Source organism: Nipponia nippon, unplaced genomic scaffold, assembly GCF_047370975.1.
Source record: "Nipponia nippon isolate SJK-2023a ecotype South Korea unplaced genomic scaffold, ASM4737097v1 scaffold_19, whole genome shotgun sequence".
NCBI lineage: Eukaryota > Metazoa > Chordata > Aves > Pelecaniformes > Threskiornithidae > Nipponia > Nipponia nippon.
This window is the reverse complement of record NW_028262335.1, coordinates 231,255-252,280: the sequence shown is the minus strand read 5'-3', so window position 1 is coordinate 252,280 and position 21,026 is coordinate 231,255. Positions and strand designations below refer to the sequence as shown.

The 21,026-nt window shown below is 44.9% G+C and overlaps 1 protein-coding gene and 1 non-coding gene across 2 annotated transcripts; one reads left to right on the top strand and one right to left on the bottom strand.

Annotated features, from left to right (window-relative positions):
* Positions 1-4,752: 4,752 nt before the first annotated feature.
* On the top strand, positions 4,753-20,239 carry LACTBL1 (lactamase beta like 1). Its single transcript, XM_009463425.2, has 7 exons — positions 4,753-4,773; positions 8,023-8,167; positions 9,663-9,772; positions 12,638-12,795; positions 14,403-14,650; positions 17,565-17,670; positions 19,261-20,239. Exons 1-7 carry the CDS (start codon positions 4,753-4,755, stop codon positions 20,237-20,239), a joined length of 1,767 nt encoding a protein of 588 aa, XP_009461700.2.
* On the bottom strand, positions 13,643-13,716 carry TRNAN-GUU (transfer RNA asparagine (anticodon GUU)). Its single transcript has one exon. It is a non-coding gene; the product is annotated as a tRNA-Asn (tRNA).
* Positions 20,240-21,026: the final 787 nt, after the last annotated feature.

Below are 21,026 nucleotides of genomic sequence, written 5' to 3'. Positions count from 1 at the left end.
CTGTAGCATGGAGCTGCATTCTCCATTTCTATAGGTTTTTGTTTGATTTTGTCAGAAGTCTGTTGACAAACAGTTTTTCAATAAATTCCCAAATCCTGGGGTCATGGAATCATGACATGTTAAACAAAAGAGTATAAACAGAGTGCCTCTGTGCTTCTTATTTTGGAGAAACTTTTGAAAACATGTCCTGGCTGTCCGCAATATTGAATATTTCTTCTGAGGCTTCTGACTCTTGCTTTTTGAATCCCTGATTTGGGCAATGCCAGAAAATGACAATGCAGGCCACCCCTGCCATCGCCATCCCAGTCCCCACTGCTGCTAGCACGCCTGGATACAGGAACGTGCAGCTGGAGCCCATTTGGCACTCCGCTCTATCTTTTGACTTTCAAAGCTCACTTCAACCATACAAAACTACCAAGAAAATGAACCAGCTGGTAATGGGACACAAAGGCTGACAATGGTGCCCAGCAGGACACAAAGGACACCCAGTGGGACAACAGAGTCCCTGGCTGAGCTCTGCAATGTGGGACTGTAGAAGGGGGAAAATCCCCCTTCACCCCCATGCTGGTTCAAAGGCTGGCGTTGAGAGGAGGGCAATTAGAGCTGCCAATTGCTTTTCCTGCTGCAGCTTCCCTTTTGTCACTTCTAAAAGACTGACAGCCCAGTAACGAGATGATAGTGTGGCTGAGCCCATGCCCCTGAAACATGCTGACTGCTCTCCCCGGCAGACAGAAAGTGCCGGGACCATTCATTCAAGAGCCTGCCTCAGTTCATTTTCTAATTCCTTCTTTCTCTTTGAGCTACTCATACATCAGGACCTGATTCATTCACTCAGGCTGTTTCATTTGAGATTGTGCAAGTATTTTGGGTAAAATTTCACCCAGACAACTTCTGTTGGTTTTGAATCATCAGACACAGAGCAGGAAAATAGACATTCCCACAAGTGGGATAGGGTCTGTTTAAGCCCGAGCTTCTGTGTGCATTTCACTGCCATACTTCACAGAGATGATTATTCACTCATTAGCCACTGGGCCTGTTTACTTTGTAGATAAAGGAACAGCTCAGAGGTGCTTTTTCTCACAGTCTGGGAGCCAGCACACCTCTGAGCACAAAAATTCACATCAGTTCCTGCTAGCTAGCAAAACCAAACCTTGACAAGTTCTTTGTACAGGGATCTGCTCTTAACCAGTGGCTGGGCAGCGGCTGGGACCTTCCTGAAGACCTCTAGGTGCATCTTTTTTTCCTGCCTGTGGGAGGAAAATGTCAGGAAGACCCTTCAAGGCAGAGATCTTGCAGAACAGTACTGGGAAAAAGTCATATGGGAGAGCTTTTCCTTATGCACATGCGGTGAGTTAGCCTTGGCTAACAGCAAAACTCCCACCCAGCTGCCCACTCATTCTCCTCCCTCAGCAGGAGAAGGGGAGAAAATAGGAAAAAACCATGAGTGAGAAAGCTTGTGGGTTGAAATAAAGACAGGGAAGTCACTTACCAATTACAGTTGCAGGCAAAACAGCCACAATTTGGGGAAAATTACTTTAATTTGTTGCCAATTAAAATATAATGTAATTACAAATTTGCATAGTGGGAAACAAAAAAACCAAACATTAAAACAACACCTTTCCTCTCCCCACTTTCCCAGCCTCAATTTCACTCCTTCACTCCAGACTCCCCTACCCACCTCCCTGCCCAAAAGTGGTGTGAGGGAGATTGGGGTCAGGGGGTCAAGGTCAGTACAAACTGGTTTCTCTCTGCCGCTCCATCCTCCTCACCTTTCCTGTGCTGCAGCATGGGATCCCCACAGGCTGCAGTCCTTCGGGAAAAGTTCCTCCCGTGTGGATCCTTCATGGGCTGCATTTTCTTCAGGAATATCCATTTGCCCTGGAGCTGTTCCCCCATGGGTTGCTGTGTGAATATGTGCTCTGGCATGGTCCCTTCCACAGGCTGCAGGGAATATCTACTCTGGTATGAGTCTTCCACAGGCTGCAGAGAATATCTGCACCACCATGGAGCACCTCCTCCTCCTCTGACCTTGCTGTTCCTCTTTTGTTTCTCACTTTGTTCCTTCCTCCTCCCTCCATCTGACGTTTTCTGCCCTTTCTTGAATATGTTTTTATGGAGGCATCACCAGCTCAGCTTTGGCCTGTGGTGGGTCTGTTACGGAGATGACTGGAACCAGCACAAGGAAGCCCCTGACCTCTTTCCAGAGGCCACATCTACAACCCCCCACTACGAAATCCTTTCTGCATTACACCCCGTACAGTATGGCAAGCTATATCCCCCAAATTCAGCTAGGGAAATGGGGATGGGAAAGGAACTCAAGAAGGAGAAGACTGAAATTCTGGAAGAACAAAATGCATGGGGTGCCCATGCAGGATGCTGCAGGTGGGAAGGGGTTGTGTGTGGGGGTGATATCTCGTGCTGCTAATTTCCAGTGTCTCTGCATTAGCCCCGTTAGTGCCAGTGACAAAGATTGTTTCTGGGCAGGGCTGGCCAACTAATTTAGCTGCAGAGAGCCTGCCGGGTGTTCTGGCTCACTGCTCCAGGAGCAGCCTGCCCCATGCAAAGTGCCTGTGATTGTGGCAGCGTGTGGCTGGCTCCAAACGAGCTGGAAATGGAGAGGGATGCAGTCAGACTGTCTGCTGGGGCGGTCCGGGACATGCGCAGGTCTTTGCATTGATCTGCAGCTGAGGGGGTAGAGAAGCCTAAAAAGCCCTCAGACAGCTGTCTGTTTTGGTAGTTCCCTATCCTCCTGGGCTTCTGAGTGCTTTCAGGTCAAAGCTACTTCATGGGCTGACCTTCGCAGCCTGGGGCTGTGTCACTTTGCTGTAACTGGTGTTATGAAACACAAAATCTTTTGTGTGCAGTCACTTATGTGCAGTATATGTTTGATCAGGCAGCCGGGAGGACAACTGCTCGTTCCCTTCCTAGTTGTGGCTCTCCAGGTCAGAGGGATGCTCTGAGAGAGCAGCCCAGGAGGGAGAGACTGCCCTGGAAACCCGCTCAGGACAGAGCAGGCATGAGCTCTTCTTAGTCCCCCTTCTGATGCATTTTGAGGTTTCTCTAAGATGGGACCCTTCTCTCTGCCAGTGAAAGGCCATTCAGTTGCAAGGAGGGACTGAAAAACGTGAAGGTGAAACTTATGAAACACTGCTGAGCTGGGAAAGACTGAGACTCCGCCATGGTTGTGGGCACGCAGGTCCTTTTTTTGGGGGAAAGCACAGAGCCAACGGCTCTCCAAGAGAAGGTCAGGAAATACGGGGATAAGAAGTGAATTGCTGCAAATCATGCTGAGCTGGAGACTGAAAATCTCTAATTTTTTTAATGAACTCTGCAAAAATGGAGTGAAAATGAAGAAGGAATGGGATGACAATATGTAATATGTAAAGAGCAGGAGTTACCTACATGCGCAATTCTTCTCTTTGGCTTTGAGGGAAGATCACTGCACAGATTGTGAAGGAAAGCCTGGGAAGGCTGGTAGCAGGGACAGAAGGAAATAGGAGTTCCCAGAAATGAGGATCAATAGAACAGTGAAGAGCTTGATCTACTCTAGTTAGTAAGGAGGTCATCTGCAGCCCCGTTCACTGAAATTTGGGCACAACTCTGGGACACAGGCACATGGCTGCATAGGCTCCACTTGAGTATTTTGAGCACTGTCAGAGCCTGGGCCAGTATTGGAGATAGTGAAATGAAGACATGGTATTGAAGAGAATACCCTTACCTGTGAACATCTGAAGAAGACAATAGGATGGCAGGACCCCTGAGGTGCATAATCCCCCTGGATTTGGTGCATAAGTGGGGGCATGACCATGCCCTCCTCTTTGGAGAGCATTTATAGTGTACTTCCCATGGTAATGGCAGTTCATTATTAACATTTCCAGCTCACAGTGTGTTAAGGATACCCTCCTGCCCAGCTCCCCATTTTCCACTCTGCTGCATTGTTTGAGCCATGAAATCACCAGTAATACTCCCTTTTGGCTGCATCCCTGGACAGATGCTGCATTGCTTGAGGAGGGGTGAGGCATGGCCGATTAATCTGTGCTCAGAGAGGCTGACTGTTGGGATTAGTGCTTCAGATGCTCTTAACATCTGCAGCTCCAGGACAGTCCCAAATTCATCAGCACTGGAAGCCGGAGGGTAACAGCAAGCCTGGTAAGAGCTCTTATGGCGGGGGTTGCCTATTGAATTGCTGCTGCCAGGTAGCAAGACAAGAGGGAGATTTTATGGGAGAGGTGGCAGCTGTGCCATTATCTTAGCACTTCCAAATCTGTCATATAGTTTCTTGGTTGTGTCTGTGATTTCCAAGACTAAGGAGGGTGGTGTTGGCTGTGCAGAGGGAGCAAGGCTGAGAAGCCAGGGAGAGGGCTGGAAGGACCCTGCAGAGCAGGCACAATGGAAATGTGTCAGGCCTGAAAATCTCAAAGCTCCAGTTCCTTGTGCTTGGAAGGTGGGATAAAGATCACTGTGGGCCCTGGCAAGTCCCAGAGCTTGGGTCCAGCCCTTGCAGTAAACACAAGGTGCTGCCAAACCAGAGGTAGAGAGAGGGAAGGTGTTACTGGGGACTTAACTCATGTGGTTATTGTGATTTATCTCCCTATCCAAACCCAGTCCTTCCCTGCTGGTCTGCTTATCTGAGCTGGGCTTTGTCACTCTGGGCTTCCCTCCTTGCTCTGACTCAATTTTTTTTCCTGCACAAACTTTTTGTTTCTCTTAATCACAGGTGTTTATGGGATGAGAAGAGACTTCTGAACAGCCATGGATGGGTTACAGCTGCGGGTAAGGCTCACCTCATGCAAATCACAACCTTCCACCACCCTTCAGATTCCTCAGGAGCAAGAAAATATCAGCTCCATCTATGTCTAGTGAGGCTGTTAGCTAGGAATGACTCCCTTGTCTATCACTGCAGGGGAACTCCAGGAGGCTGTTCAGGATTAAGCCCCACGAGTGCCTGAGCTCCTGGCTTAAGCTCCCCCACCTCCCCTTCCTGCAAACAGCCCAGCCTGCCCCCTCCCAAGCCCGCCCAGAGACAGCGGCTGGAGGCATACAAGGGCTGTCCATCTCATGAGTTAATCGCCTCCTGTTCAGATGTCAGGAGGAGATGAAGCTGCTATAAATAGATTGCGAAGCCCTCATGGTTTCAGCTGTGATTCACACACATGGCAGAGAAGCATTAGGAAGAATTAACATTCAATCGCTCAGGCACTTTCCTGAGAGCAAATGCCATTCTGTCCCTGTCACTTAATCTCCTTGCCCAGGGGAGGTCAGCAGCACTTTCTGGAGAGTCTGAATGGGTCAAATGGACAGGGAAACATGGAGCAGGACAGTCGGGGTGCTAAAAGCGGCCACTTCAGCCGGAGTGACTGAGCAGCACCTGCCCATGCTAAAGCAGCTGAGTTTAGGAGCATGGCAAGGCACTCTGCTCCTGCCTTAGTGGGGCTGAGATTAGACGGTGTGGTTTTGTTATGGTACACACATGCTGAGCTGCCTGACAACAGCCTCTGGGACTGAGACGGCTTCTGGCGATGGTATGTACAGGGGACTGGGGCTCTTTCTTGCTCTTCCTAACTGGTGTTAAGATACGCCTCTGACTGAGTGGCTCGCAGGACCTGTGGTAGTCTGCCCAGATGAGCACGGTGGGGCAGGACAGCGTACCTGGGTGGTCTATGTGAAATTCCTATTTCTTCCCCCCACGTCCTAATTTTTCAAAGCTCAGGGGGAAAAACGTAGCACACAGCTAACCTACCCATGGGAAGCTGTGTGCGCTTGTTCCTGCATGTGTTTGCATTCATTTGCATGTGTCTAAGTGCTTGGTAGCCTTCCTCCCCCTGCATTGCTGTGTTTATGCTGTTAGCAGTGACGGTCACCGAGGAATGTACGTGAGATGGAGAAACCAGCTGAAAAGGGGGTGAGACCAGACAGGTCCTGGAGTGGGAAGTGCGAAGAGTCTGTTTGTAGGTATCTATCCATCTGTTTGTCTGACAGTCTCCCAGATACAGGGAAAGTGGTATTTTTCCTGAAAGGTAGCTTAGAGGGTAGACCATCTCCTCAGGATGATGAATATTCCTCACACTTTTGCATATTTGGTGCCCCATCAATAAAAGAGAGATCTATGTCTCTAGTTTCATAGCATTGCCATGGTTTCCTTGCATAGCCACTAGATTATGGGTCAGAGAATGAAAGAAACATTCAGCGCACTTGTCATCTACAGGAGGTAAAGGGGAGTTTGGACTAAAGGATGAGAGTTCGGTGTTGGTATCTTTGGGTCCTCGGTTAGTGGTCTAGGGAGTCTGGAGCTCACGAGATGAGGCATATACCAGAAAATCTTTTCCTTTCACCTTTAGGTCCTTTAGGGACCCAGGAATCAGAGTTTCTCAGTGAAGTGAGGAAAGAGGCAGAAAAATGGTCAGAGGAACTGCAGGTTGGTGGGGGAGTCACCTTATTATGATGGGACTAAATCCAAGAAAGTCACCCCATGACTACTCCAGGGCAAAGAGGTCCCTATCCCACTCCTTGCTGCAGGAAAACAGCATCTCATTGCAGCTCTAGGCTACATCCTTCAGCATAAACTGAAGCCTGCCGGGATGGAGGTAATTAGAGAGATCTCAATACACAGGCTTGTCCTTGTGTGGATATGATCTCCTGCCTACTAAGGTGCTGTAGAAGGTTGGTATATCTAAACCAAGCTGGTTTTGGTGTCAAAATGGCATTCCCCTACTTAGGAACACATGTTCCTTAGGCTGATAGCTGGAATATGGACTGCACGTGTAGTCTGACAGGCTCAGGTCTGAGTGGGTCTGCAGGCACCTGTATGGTCTTAAGCCATCCTTGAAGTCTTAATTATGTTATGGAAGAACCTGGAGTAAGCTGCCTTCAGAAATTTATGTGGGAATGCCTGAACAGGCTAAAGGGCTTCAGAAATAATTGTGACGTATTTCTGTTATTATACAGAAAGTGGAATTGCAACCTACAGTTCCAGCAGGGGCTAGATTCCCCAGCTGGATTCTTACAGAGCCACAAAACCATGTACAAGTCTGGAAGTGGTTCTTCAGATTCCCTTGTTGTGAGGATAAGGCTCAGATGACTTGCAGAAGCTTTTGCATGAACTATCCTGTATCTCAAAAATGAAAAAAGGGCCATGTGGAAATCTAAAGGGAGTATTTCAGTCTGTCTATCCTACAAGTGAGTCCAGACAACCTGAAACAGTTTTGGAATGTGGACCATATTGGATGCAAATGGCAGGCCATATGTTTTACAGCATTAATTGCCAAACTTTCAAAAGCACCCTATTGACCTCCTACAGTCAGTGAAAGAGCACAGCTCATGCTTAGGCACCTAATCATTTATCATCTGTTCCTTGTTTTTCTTCAATATTTATATGGTAGTATCACCAACCTGGATGGTCTCCAGTGTTGTGAGATCTGCACAAACCCAAAATAATAGCCAGTTTTCCAAAACACAGCATCTATAAATGCCAAGCTTACAGATGGTACATGATATAATGGGAATTACAGGCACAAAATAGAAGGGTAAGGGCAGAACATGGTGAAAAATTCCATCATTATCTATAAAAGCTGGATCTGCTCAGAGGATCTGGCTGGTGGCTGCCATGCACGAATGCTGGACTCTGGAAAAAAGGGGTTGGAAAGATATCCAGGACTAAGTCGTGACGGCTGAGAAGGGAGGAAATGAGAGTTGTAACAGAATCCTGCCAGCCTGGGCTGATGAGATTCACCTGCAGGGAGGGGAAAAGACAAAAGGAGTGGATGGTTTTCTTCTACAAGAACAAGGCTAACAAGGTAAGGAGAGTAACATCTTGCAAACCTCATTGGAAGACAAGAAGTCATCTCTAGTTCCAGTTATGTCAATGTGATCTGGTATGCCCAGCTCTGATGCCACAATAGTGCTGGAATTAGTCCATGTCCCTGCAGTAGCTTTATTCTCTGATGTAGTGTACCTCTTTCACCTAGCTGGTATGCATGAGAGGCAGTTTTTCTCTCTTTGAGATCATGACTTTTCTGCTTATAGCAGGCATCCAGCAGCCGGAGCCTCCTCAAGCTCACTGTTATGGAGGTGAAGTGGATTCACGTGTTGGTCATCTTCTTCTTCCTGTTGTCTGTTGCAATGACGGGCTGCTTTCTGTGGCAGTACAGCCTCCCCAAGGTGGAGCCCAGTGAGTAGCCATCTTTAAGCTTGACCATTGTTTGGCACAGTTGGACTCAATGATCTTAAAGGTCTTTTCCAACCTAAATGATTCTATGATTCTATGAAATTTGTGAGACCAATAAATGCCTTTCTCCCCATGTGGACATTTTTCCCCAAAGAGCATTTCCCCAAACAGTACACAAATTTACCTCCTCCTAACTGGTGCAAGGATACGGAGGAGATGAACATTGGGTTGATGGACTACCATGTAACTCTGCTGGTGTCCAGAGAAGTTCCATTACTCCTGACGCTAACCTAGGTTAATTGATATACCAAGGAGACAATTTGTTTTACATTCTCTATCTTTTTATTTAGCATCCTGTTGTAAAAGTCACTTCAGTTTAGAATGGGTTTTGTTTTACACCTTACCATGTGCTTCAGCTTATGGGTTTGCTTCCTTTCCTATTCCCCTAATTTTAGATCTTTGAACTGGCTCAAGCCCCTGGTTCACACTAGAATTCCCTTCTGTTGACTATAGAAAACTCAACAAACAGACTCAAGGCACTGTATGTGCAAGGATGAAATATATACAGTGTAACTGATCAGAGTTTTAAGTATCCCAAAGGTGGCATAAAATCCATGGTGAAGATGCCAGAGGTCCTTCATAGACCAATGTCTGAAAAGGTTTCAGACTCTACATTTTTATCACAGACTATCAGAGGCTGCCTGTAGGCTCTTGTGTATCCATCCCCATTCATCTCTAAGTTTTCATAGTGCCAGTTATCTTCTCATCTGTATTTCTAATGCTTCGTGCTCAGTTGTTAAGTGAAAAGATAAATAAGCATTTTGTTTACAGCTTACAGAGCAGAGGAGCTGTGTTTATGAACACCTTGGGATCAAGTGGGAAAATAGTGCCTCCAAGTAAGAAAGTTCCCATCTCTCACTGAGTTTAAAGATCTTTGCTTGCCACAACATTTTAAGATATGTCTCTGGCATATGCAGGATACAGCTAATTCAGAAGACAGCTAATATCCTAGGTATGCAGCCTATCAACCGTTGTTATAGTGTTAGATTTCTGGTAGCACTCACAATTCACTTCTACATCCATTTTCTGAGGTTACAATATGCATGGGACAACTCTGTCCTCCTGGACCCAAACCCAGACTTTCCCTTAGACATGGGGTGGGGCACTTTCATGGGACTAAACCCACTGTCAGGTACCCTACCGAGTCTTCTGTAGTCCCAGTTCCTTACTCTGCCAGGTTGCGGAGTCAGTTGAAGCCTACTGTGGGTCCTGTCCATCCTGTGTGCTATACTGTGTTGGAATAAGGAATAACAGAGGACAGTGCCCTCTTCAAGTCCTGTTTTATGCGAGACAGAAACAACTCAAGATTGTCTCTTCCGATGCAGAAGTGTCCTTCAGCTTTGGACAACACAAGCAAGAAAGCTAGTTCTGACTGCTGGTTAAAGCTTGTTAGCGTGTCTATTCAAGTCACATATGCTATCTTGGAAATGTTTTCCAGGGCCATCTGTGGTGGAAGTGAGATCAGAAGCTGTGCAGATGTGCCCCCGCTATCCTGAACCAGTACCGCTGGACCACCCAATACCCATTCTGAAGGACGCATTGGAGAAGGTCTGTGAGGAGAAGGGAAGAGAGGGAGACAGAGCTCATGACTGCTTTTCTGAAGGTGTAAAGGGGAGAATATCTATTTTGCTCCTAAACAACTCTGGGGAAGGAGGTGGGAAATTGAGGAGGTGAACATGTGAATCTAGAAATGGGTATATAAAACTCCTTCACTAAACATACAGAACAGGTCAATAAGCAGTTATCTTATCCAAAGGGCAAGCTATGATGAAGAAACATTACTACTTGTCCATCAGAAGGTCTGCTGAGCATACGTCAGCACAAAATGATGGCTCTTGGCATCTTGTCTACTGTTAGGCAGCCCTCATGCCCTGGAAAGTAGGTGACTCATGTAACTCGTTCCTATTCATCAGTGATTGCCAATTCCCTATTTTATTGCTTTGCTGCCTTTCCCATGCCACCATTTAAAAATTAAAAAGCTGCTTGTAGGTAACTTCAAGGAAAGGAATGGAGGGGAAGGGGAAGGGGAAGGGGAAGAGGAAGGGGAAGGGGAAGGGGAAGGGGAAGGGGAAGAGGAAGAGGAAGAGGAAGAGGAAGAGGAAGAGGAAGAGGAAGAGGAAGAGGAAGAGGAAGAGGAAGGGGACCTGCATCTGAATGAGAGAGAGACCTGCTTTTCCCCAGGATGATATACTGTCTCTGAAATCTTAGCACTGTCTGAAATTCTGGTAGGCTCTATTTGCAATATGGAAATACTGCAGCGTTGCCTTGACTGTACGGACCATAGGGACAGCCATGCTCTGACAGGACACTCCTGATTTTGTAGATCCCTGTCATATAATGTACCCTCTCATTTGTCTTTTTCTCATGAGTAGCTTAATTAGTCATAATAGAAGCTGTCCCACAGCTCTAATCATCCTTTTTACCCTTCTTTGAATCTTTTCCAGCTCTAGCATACTATTGTAGAGATGCGGGAAGTCAGTACTGCATACAGTATTCAAGGTGCAAGTGGGTCAGGGATTTATACAGTGATAAAATGGTATTTTCTGTTTTATGTTACTTCTCTAATAATCACTCATATTTGATTTACCTTTTTTGCTGCCATAAGGCACTGAGCAAATGTTTACATAGGAGCATCCATCATAGCCCTAAGGTCTTGTTCCTGAGTGCTAATGACCAGCTCACTGCCCACCTGTGTGTATGTGTTGTGAAGTTAGGGTTGTTTTCCTGCATGCACACCGCTTTATCTACACTGACTTTCAATCGCTATCACATCACGTTCACTTTTATGAAGTCTCTGCTGCTGTCTCTGGGGTTACTGTAGAGAGGAAGCTTATTGTTCAGTTAGGATTAGTCAGAGAGGTGAGGGAATGTGCAGAACATTGAGCGTCCATCAGAGAGTCATCTAACCTCCCTTCTTTGCGCTCCTCAGAAATGAAGTATCCAAGCACTTCTTTGAAGTAGGCTGGTGAAACGATTCCTATTTTGCAGATGGCATAAGGCACAGAGAACCTGAAGACTAGGTGCATAGGAAGACATAGGTATTTGAAGGGATCTTAGGCACCAGCACCTCAAAAGCGTATCTTCAGATGCCCTTGGGTTCTGTCTAAGTCTGTGGACACTCAAACCCACATTAAAGATCTTGCACTACCTGAGACAAACTACCATCGTGTGCCAGGCCAGGAACCGTGGAACTGGGACTCTGGACAGTACCAGATGCGATGATTATATTGCATACAGGGGAGGACTTTTTCCTAGCCCACGGCAGCTTGAAATAGGAGAGTAACATTCACTCACGAATGAGGCTTAAGGAAACATTTCTCTTCTAAGGGTAAATACTTTTGCTTTTCAGAAAGGCCAACATTTTCCTCAGAAGAGTTGCTAGTGGCGAAATCCAAACGCTGAGTATTGGATTCAATGACACTCGAGTCTAGAAGAGCATCACATATTTCTGTCAACTTTCTGCAGGTCCAGGCAGGTCAAACTCCCTCTGAGAAAACTCTACGGAGGACCATGCTTGCTGACATGAGACCAGTCTGTTCTCTGGAGGTGCTGATGTACCTGAGCATGCTAGAATGGCCACTGGCACATGAGGAGGGGAGGGCAAAGAACTGCTGCAGAAGGACTTGGCACAAGTTGGATGTTTCCACTGCTGGCTGTCAGTGCACCTCACCAGTCCATCCAGTGGTTTGGAGGACATGGCTTGGCCTTTCTTGTCTCAGATGCTGGGCTTGGAAGACAATTTCTTATGTCTTAACCTTTCTGTGCAAAAGACAACTTATGCATGATGATGGCATAGCTTTGAAAAGTCATAAAAGAGCAAGACCAATGCATTCTGCTTGCAGGAGGTGGGTGGAGCACAGCTGGCTGATTAGGTCTACACAACCTGGCACAACAGGCAGCAAAGAGCAATCACAGCTCTCTAGTTTCTCAGTGCTGTTTCTCAGATTGCAGTTTAAACAGGAGTCCAAGCTCCAGCATGTTTCATGGAATGAAAAGTGTCATGGGATGTTTGAAAAGTCTGGATCTTTTTCTCATACATCTTTGAACCTGAAATTCTAGTGCAAAGAACAGATATGCACAGTACAATTTTAAAAGGAAGAAATCACAATTATTAGGTTTTAGTATTTGTTTTTAATCATATAAGCATCATAGGTATTACAAAGATGAGGACCACATTCTTCTACATGGTGGACACATAGACTGAAAGAAAGACACTGGATAATTCAGCATAAGCAATTCAATGGAACAGTACAGTTAAAATATTTTCCTTTGCCAAAACACATTTGAAAAAATCACTCTCAGGTGCTTGGAAGTAAGGAGGGCTGATGGTCTGGGTCTTCTACTGTCTGTTACAGATTAGATGCATTATAAGACTCTTCATTTGGAAATTCATAATTTCCCATCATTCTCCAGGTAGATATGATGCTGCGCCAAAAGATTCATAGCTCTGGTCTCCCTGCCATGTCTGCCATTGTTATCTACAATGACACTGTGCTCTGGACAGGCAACTTTGGGAAGAAGAATGGTTCAGATCCATCTTCAGTGGTGCCCAATGAGTACACTATTTACAGGTGAGACGGCTGTATCGCAGGTATGAGAGCTAGAAAAAGAGCAGATGCACATACGGAGATCTGATATCTGGGAATAGAGCCACTGTCACAAACCACATCTTCTACTGGCTCAGGTCCACTGCAGAAACCTCTTCTGGGCTACACGGAAACTTTGTGAGACATTGCTTCAGCTAGTCCCTAAAGTATCATATGCTTGTGGCTTACTGAGTTGTTTATTTTGGATTTTTTTTTTTTTAATTTTTAATTTGATCTGACCATATTTTAAATTGGAATAGCAGTGACCATCCTGAATAACCTGAAAACTCCTTACCTAGGAATGTCTCCATGCTTCGAGGAGGCGTAGGGCACAAATCTGGAGACTGAGAGCTAGCACAGATTTTATGAACAGCGAGGAGGCAGTGCCATAGGATAAAAAAAAGTTCAGTCTAGTAAAAAATGGGGTTTGGAAAGAGTATCTAGTGAACACATAAAGTAGACCTGTATGCATGTTCATTCTTGCAGTGAAGTCAAAGCCATATTGGCCATTATTTTTTAGATTAAGATAGAATCAAGCTCTTAGCGTGTGTTAAAAAAACAAACAAACAAACAAACACAAATGAAGTATTTACTTCCTTCTATTTTCAGTGATTTATAACTGTGCTATATATGAAACTTATGGGTTGCACTCAAATGCTGTCCTCAGAATAAACAATTCTGGAAAGTTTCAGCACCTGTGATTAGCTATTTTTTCCCCCCTCTGCATCACGGTAAAATCCCCTCTTGGTGACCTTGTGATATTTCTTCATGGTTTAAGTTGGAAGGTACCTTAAAGGTCACTCAGTTCCAACCTCCCTGCCAAAGGGGAACCCGTCCCTGGGTGGATTCGAACCACCAACCTTTCGGTTAACAGCCGAACGCGCTAACCCATTGCGCCACAGAGACGTGCCCACAAAGCTTCTTGCTTATTGGAATAGTTTATAGTGGGAACCACGGTGGTACCTGATTGACTTCAAACCTCTGACTTTCATTCTTGATTAATTAAAACATTCTTGGCAAATGTTTTTGCTCTAGGCTGTCTTGTGCGGGTCCAAGAATTTCACCTCTAGTGGTACGATACAAATGCCCCTGGCTGCCCCTCTTAATCATGGCCCTGTTTCCAAAACCCAGCAAAATAGAACTGGAGTCCTATTCCAAAAGACATTTTGTAAATTTGACTCTGTTCTGAAGCCACCCAAATATCAATTCTGAATATGAAATGTAAAACTTTATGGCATTTGAACCTTAACATTCCAATAAACTACTTGCAGCTTGTTACGGTATTTACTAAGCAATAATTTAGAAAATATGTCATCTTATGAATACTAAGTTAACAGAAAAAGTTCTGTAGCCCCCTGCACTATTGGGGAGATACTACTGAAGGTTATGTTGCAGTCCATAAAGGCCCGAGTTAAGGAAATTAATTCAAGCTTCTTACTTGCATTTTAGCCATTCCTTCTGAACTAGCAAAGGTGTTGCATGTAAAGCTACAGACAGTGGGTCAGCTGGGTGATCTCATGTACTGACCATCTTTCCTGTTGATTCATGGGTTTCTTAATGCTTGATTTCTATAAATGTTTGTTCCTTAACAGAATTGCCAGTGTCTCCAAGATCTTTCCCACCATTATGTTGTACAAGATGTGGGAGGAAGGAAAAGTCACGTCTCTTGATGACCCATTGGAACGTTATGCCCAGAACTTCGTTATTAAGAACCCTCTGGGAAGGCTCAAGGAATCCGAACAAAGATACACAGCAGATGGGCTGATTTTTTTTGAAAAAGGCTCAATGCCACTTAAGCCATCACCTGTCACCTTGCGCAGAATGGCCAGCCAGCTCTCAGGTGAGACAGCACTGCTACCTGCTTGCCCTCTGCCCACCACTATGCCACTTGAAAGACCACAGAGAGAACATACTGTATGCCAAGGATAAAAAAGGTGGCTGTTGAGGCCGTTTCCCAGTATGGACCCTGCACCTTTGTACTTCCCAGAGGTCAGGCAGAACCCTTGGAAGCAAGCTGTCAGCAGCTTCATGAAGTGCTAAAAGGAAACTCTTGTCCAGGCCACCTGCTAGGAAAGGGGCCAAGCCGCACTGTGGGCTGGGGAATTGTTTTTCCCATGCAAGATGAATATGTATTTCTTTCAACACAGTAGCATGACCTGAAATCAGGCTCCAATTGCATAACAGTTGTTTGTACTCCAGCCCAGAGTGCTCTCATTTTTCTGAGATGTAGAGTTGAGGGTCAAAGTGGCACCAAACCTCTTTGCTTTGAGCAGATAGACCTTGATCACTGAGCTGAATTTAGCTGTCAGTGTGGTTCCTGATCTGGGATTCCTGAGCTATTAATAGCGTTGTACTTGCTGGCAGAAGACTATTAATCTGCTGCTACCTTCATAATTGGGTAACTCTTACATTAAGGTAGAAGATGCTCACAGGACTCAAGAGAACTTTAACCTTTCTCAGAAATAAAGCTGCTAATACTTGACTCAGGGATTCCAGAATTTAATGCCAAAGAGCATGTGCTGATATCTCATGTGGCGTTTTGATTAAACTCCGTAGCATCTGCATTATTCCACATTGGAATAAATGCCCTGAAATTAGGACCTAAGATCAAAATAGCATGTAGGCAAATTGCAGTACCTCAGGATAGGCTATAGCATCACCTGAAGCAAGCCAATATCAAAATAAGCATTCCCCAAAAAAGAATGATGTGACTGAAATCTGGAAACAAACAGACAAACAGCCCAAAGTGGCCAGTGGCAGGTGGAGGCAGAAAGAAATGTGTGTGTGCAAACCTGCCTAGCCCTCTCCCTGCAGACAAGGTCTTGCTCTACCGAGCCTGATGATGTCCTCAGGGGCATCAACTCTGCCTGGTCCCCTCTGACTCTCAGGAGAACCTGAAGCTGGTCTGGCTGCTCCATGCAGGAGCAGTGTGTGCTGGTGCTGCAGCTCCTAGCCCTGCTGCGGTTCCCTGTCACCTGGTGAGGTGTGAGGTATGCCCTAGAAATACTTGTAGGAACCATATGTACCTGGTCATAGCATAATTGCTTGTGATGTGCAGCCATTCCATTGCTTCCATCGCTGTGCTGGATTTGTGCCCCTGCTTAGCTGCTTTTACGTTCCTGTATCTTTTTTTTTTTTAGAATGTGGCCCAAATTTCCCAGACCACACCAGCAGGGCATACCAACCAGTTTGGACCCTGACAATTTAGTAGAAGGAGAAGCACAGTTTCAAAATCCTGACTGAAAAATCAAATGAATGTTGAGGCCACATGTTACATTTCCTTTCTGTCAAAAACCAAAAAGGAATAAGTTCTGCTTAGCTTCAAGATCAAAGCCACTGCATGACATATTGTAAAGTGTTTTTCATCTAAATTCTTCCAGTGGAAACTGATCTATAATATATCCTCATTATCTGGGCTTTTCTAGCTTGCATATTGCAAAAGTAACTCCAAAGATTTTTCTTCTCAACTCTTGATGGGTACATTGGTAGAGGGAAGTTTCAGCTTGTTAAGACTATGATTTTCAAATATATATGAATGACAGTATGAGATGCTATTGTAAATTATTAACAGCATGCTTGTCACATCAATTAGCAGCCCATGAGATATAAATCAATGACTGTGGATTTTCTGTTATGTTCACACATTCTCTGGTTTATTATTGCTAGTGAACCTCAAGAGAGACACTGCACTGCTGGCATGGTGCTGGTGAGCTGTCCCAGTGGTGCAACATTTTTTTGCTGCCATTGTGGCAAATAGGAAACGAAGGAGCCCGTTGTCTACTGGAAGATGCTCAGTGCATCTCTTATCTGGTCATTAAGCTGCACAAATAACCACACACCAGAAGCAGAAAAAGTACTCTTGTTCCAGTTCAAATCCCAAGGTCAGGCCAATTGAGAAAAACACGTGTTGCTGCTACAAAAGAATAAGGCCTCATTCAGCTTTGCCATGATTAAGCACATGCTCACTGAGCAGACGATTGCAAGTCATTTTTCTGTCATGTACCCTTCCTGATTTTCTCCTAACCTCTAAATCAAAGTCAGCTGTAAACTGCAATGAGGATCTCATTCCAGATGTAACCCAAGTTCTGGACTTGGCGAGCCGTAAATCCTGTGCAAAGGAGCTGCAGCATTTTAAAAAGTCCTGACCAAAAGTTTTTAGGGAATCCATGTGCAGTGTCGAGGAATTAAAAAGTGAAAAGAACTTCAGATTTCTACATTCAAAAACCCTGAATAAACATTGCTAAAGCTGGAAAAAAAAAGCTAAAAATACTTTAGGCCAAGCCTGGAATGGTTCAGAGAAGTTCACGCCGTCTGTAGCAAGGCAGAAAGAACAAAAACCTGTTTAAAGGGGCTGTTGCACACCTTTGGAGTCAATGGAATACAGTCACATGGAAATACGGACAAGGGTTTTCCCATCACCCAATATGCCCTTCTCTTCCAAAATGCACTTGGGGATACAAGGGTTTTTTAATCATTCACCAAGGTATTTTTACTGAAATGTAGCAACCCAGAGTTGGTGTTGGGGTAGGACTTACATTACGCAGATTCAGTGGTCCATGACTTGAATAGTGTCCTGCAGTCCAGTATGAACAGGTCCTTGCAGCACATTTGCAATGTGTATAAAGCACACGTGCGCATCATTGTTGTTTTCATCTTGCCATTGAATCTTGCCTTTTGCTCACTCTTCACCAGACTCAAAGTTTCCTGGACCCTGATTTGTCTGAAATTGTTAACTTCCCTTTTCCATGGCACAGGTCTGCCCAGGAGGCTGCGATCTACCAGTCTGCTGTGGAAGGGCAATACGCAAGACGCTCTAGCTCTCCTGAAAGACGATGTCTTGGTTGCTGATCCAGGAACCAGGTCAGATATGTTCACTTACGAGCTTTTGGTCTGGGTTTGTTACCCACTGATATTAGCCCCACCTGCAGTCTCCATGGCCAATGGCTAAAAGAGCCATTCCTAATGGGAGCTTCAGCCATCTACCCATACACCTGTCTTACGCTGGAAAGAGTGACTGTTGGAGGTGCTGGTGGTTTTTTTAAAGTGTATAGAGCCTGAGTGAGAAGCCTAGATGAGGCAAATTAAACTGCTATAGTTAGGTCCAACAAGCCTTAAACTGTGAAAGATGCAGATTTTCAAAAGTGGAAAGGCATGTTAATTTAATCTGTTTAAATCATCATAGATTTTGCTTAAAATCATGCTATGTCTGTAGTGATTTGCATGTCTCTAAATTATCTATAAGTTCTATTAATGTTTGTTACAATTTATACAGCCAGTTAAAAGTCTGTTACCTGGGTTGCAAACACTCAAAAATATGAACAGGATCCAGTGGTGAGAGAAAGGATTCAGACTACCTGGGAAAAAATTTCTAAGTCTGCAAAATTTTTATGCTCACCATTAAGATACATAAGGACACTCACTCATAGTCTCTCAACCCCTTATTATTTGACATATTGATAATTTTAACTCTGTCTCCTTGTTCCTGGATATACTTCACAGCTAACAGATCATTCTTCCTAAAGGAAATTCCCATTCATTGATATAGAAATTCTAACGTACTTTTCTGGTTATGTTGAAATTCAGCTCCATTTCAGATATAAAATTTTAGATCCAGAATGTATTTGTTCTTGGGGTAGAAATACATATGTTCATCATGCTTTTATCCAGCTAGGTGGGCTGGAAATGTTTGAAATGGTACCAAATTTATGATCTAAATAGGCCTCAGTGAGATATGTGTCTTCATACAATTAAAATAAAAAAAACAAGGTTGAAAACACCATGAATTTTGAAAATGTGTTTGAAAAAAAGTTGCCCGTTCATGTCTTCATGTCATTAAACTTCATTCAAGTATAAAGACTTAAATCACTTTATGGATATTGAAGACTGAAGCACTCAGGTGTCTTTAATGACTCAACATTGCTGGATGTTGCTTTGCAGACTTTTAAGTGCTTTTTAAGTGCTTTTACCATCTTAAGGTAGCTTAGGTGCTTAACTGATTATATCATGTTAAATCTCTGAAGAGGCTTACCTGGGATTTTGAGACCTTTAAGGTAAACACCTGTAACTCTCAACTCCGCTCTTAAAAAGAATGGATATATTCTTTGGTGAACAATTCTAAACAATAAGTCAGGATATGCAAATATATAGGTTTTTGCATAAAGTTTATTTTTAGTTTTCCATCTCCAGCTCTCTTTCAGTACATAGTGGTTAAACAGCTCTGCTGATGTTCCCATAAGAAATTTATCTTTCTTGACTAAACAACAAATCAAAGCGACAACATTCAGTTTTTCTCTGTCCCTTCTTCATCTCTCCTCTCTCTTTAGCATGTCATCTGATAAAATGAGAATTTTTCCCCAGAGAAGAGAGACTTAGCCACTGTTTTTGCATAGTCATACCCACACTGTATCACTGAGGTAAGGCTGCTCCAGATATATTCCTCTCCCTTTTCAGATGCCACTACAGCAACTTGGCCTTCTCACTGATGGCACACGTGCTAGCTGACCATGCAGCTGAGGGGCAATACCAGCGCTGGATCTCAGAGAACATTCTAGACCGCTTGGGCATGGAGGACACTGGCTTCGACATCACACCACCGATCCGCTCCCAGATGGCTGTGGGTTTCTACAGCAGCCGGCAGCCGGCCCCTCTCTATGACCTTGGCTGGTACAGGCCTTCTGGCCAGATGTACTCCACAGCTGCCGACCTCGCCAAGCTGGCAATGGTCTTCTTAGGCACCTACCACCGTCGTCTCCTAGAGCCTGACACCGTGAAGACGATGCTGACCCCTCTGTTTAAGTGCTCCACTGAATATTTTGCTAACAAGACCGGCACGCCCTGGGAGATTAATGAGCAATTGGGATATGATGTCATTAGGAAGGACGGAGACCTGGACGGTTACTCAGCTACCTTCTCCCTTATTCCCAAGCTCCGCCTGAGCTTCATTGTGCTGATGGCAGGGCCCAGGCCTCAGGGTAGAGATATTGTAACTCAGACATATGAGTATCTTATTCCTGCCATGGAGACAGCGTTCAGAGAGGCAGAGAAAAGCTTGATTCCTCCTCCAAGTCCAGGCCCTTATGTTGGCTACTATACCTATTCCAACCTGACTTTCTATGAAATCAGAGTTGGACCTGGTGGGGTGCTGGTCATGCAGCAGTTTGGGCCTCACGTGGAAGAGCTGATTCCTGAAAAGTACCGGACAATCAAGCTCCACCACCTGGAAGATCGTGTTTTCCAAGTTGTTTTTGACAAGGAGTTCCCATGTGTTCTGCACCTGGGCTCTGCCTCCATCTCACTGGAGACCCAAAATGGGCAGCTCTTCAACTTTTATCCATTCAATCGCAAGGGTTTGTCTCCTGGCTTTGATGCACCAGGGCTGAACACATACAATGTGGTCCGTGTGCTTCGTAAACCTGTATTCTATAGCTAAATGTCCCCTCTACTTTTCTGACCACTTCTGGGAGGTGGCTCCAGATCTGTGTCTTATCAGACTCTCCTGTCTGTGTGGCTTTATGGATGCCATTTAAAAGGGAAAGATAGTGGCAAAACGCTCTTTTGCCCAACAAATCTGTCGCGTCCCACTTCTAAAATGACTTTAATGGCTTGTGATCCCTGGCAGTGCACAACAGGCCAGCTAGCAACTGGGGATGCCTGCAGAAAAAAGAGGTGGGAATGTGCTGGATGGATGGTGTTTGGATGCCATGACAAAAAGCCGAGCACTTAAGTCTCCACACTTACATTGTCTGTTTGATGACCATTGTGGTGATTGACTGGTGTCATCAAAGAGCTGAAAATTTCCTGTGTCTCTCAGAAAATATCTCTTCTTCAGTCCAAGGGTTTTTCCAGGGGTCTTCAGGAGCCCATCTACCATGAACAAGATTCCTCACCTGGGTTTGCCAAAAGCATTATGTGCTAGAAAATGGCACCAGCCTGATACCAGGCCCTGTTTGTGATACCTGGGAAATGAAGGTCCACTTCTTTCCTAGGACACAAGAAGGAAACTGTGAAAAGAGCAAACAGCAATGTGATTATGTCTTGGCTCCAAGGATTTCTGCAAAAGCAGTGGTCACACAAAGGATATCGTAGCACTTAAGTATAGAAGCTGAAGCTTACACCTGTGAGCAGGGCCATGTGAACATATACTGGTATATTCCAGCTGGACTCAGGTTTGTGACTATCTCAGTTCATAGGTAAGTGTGGCATTTAAGTACAGGAAT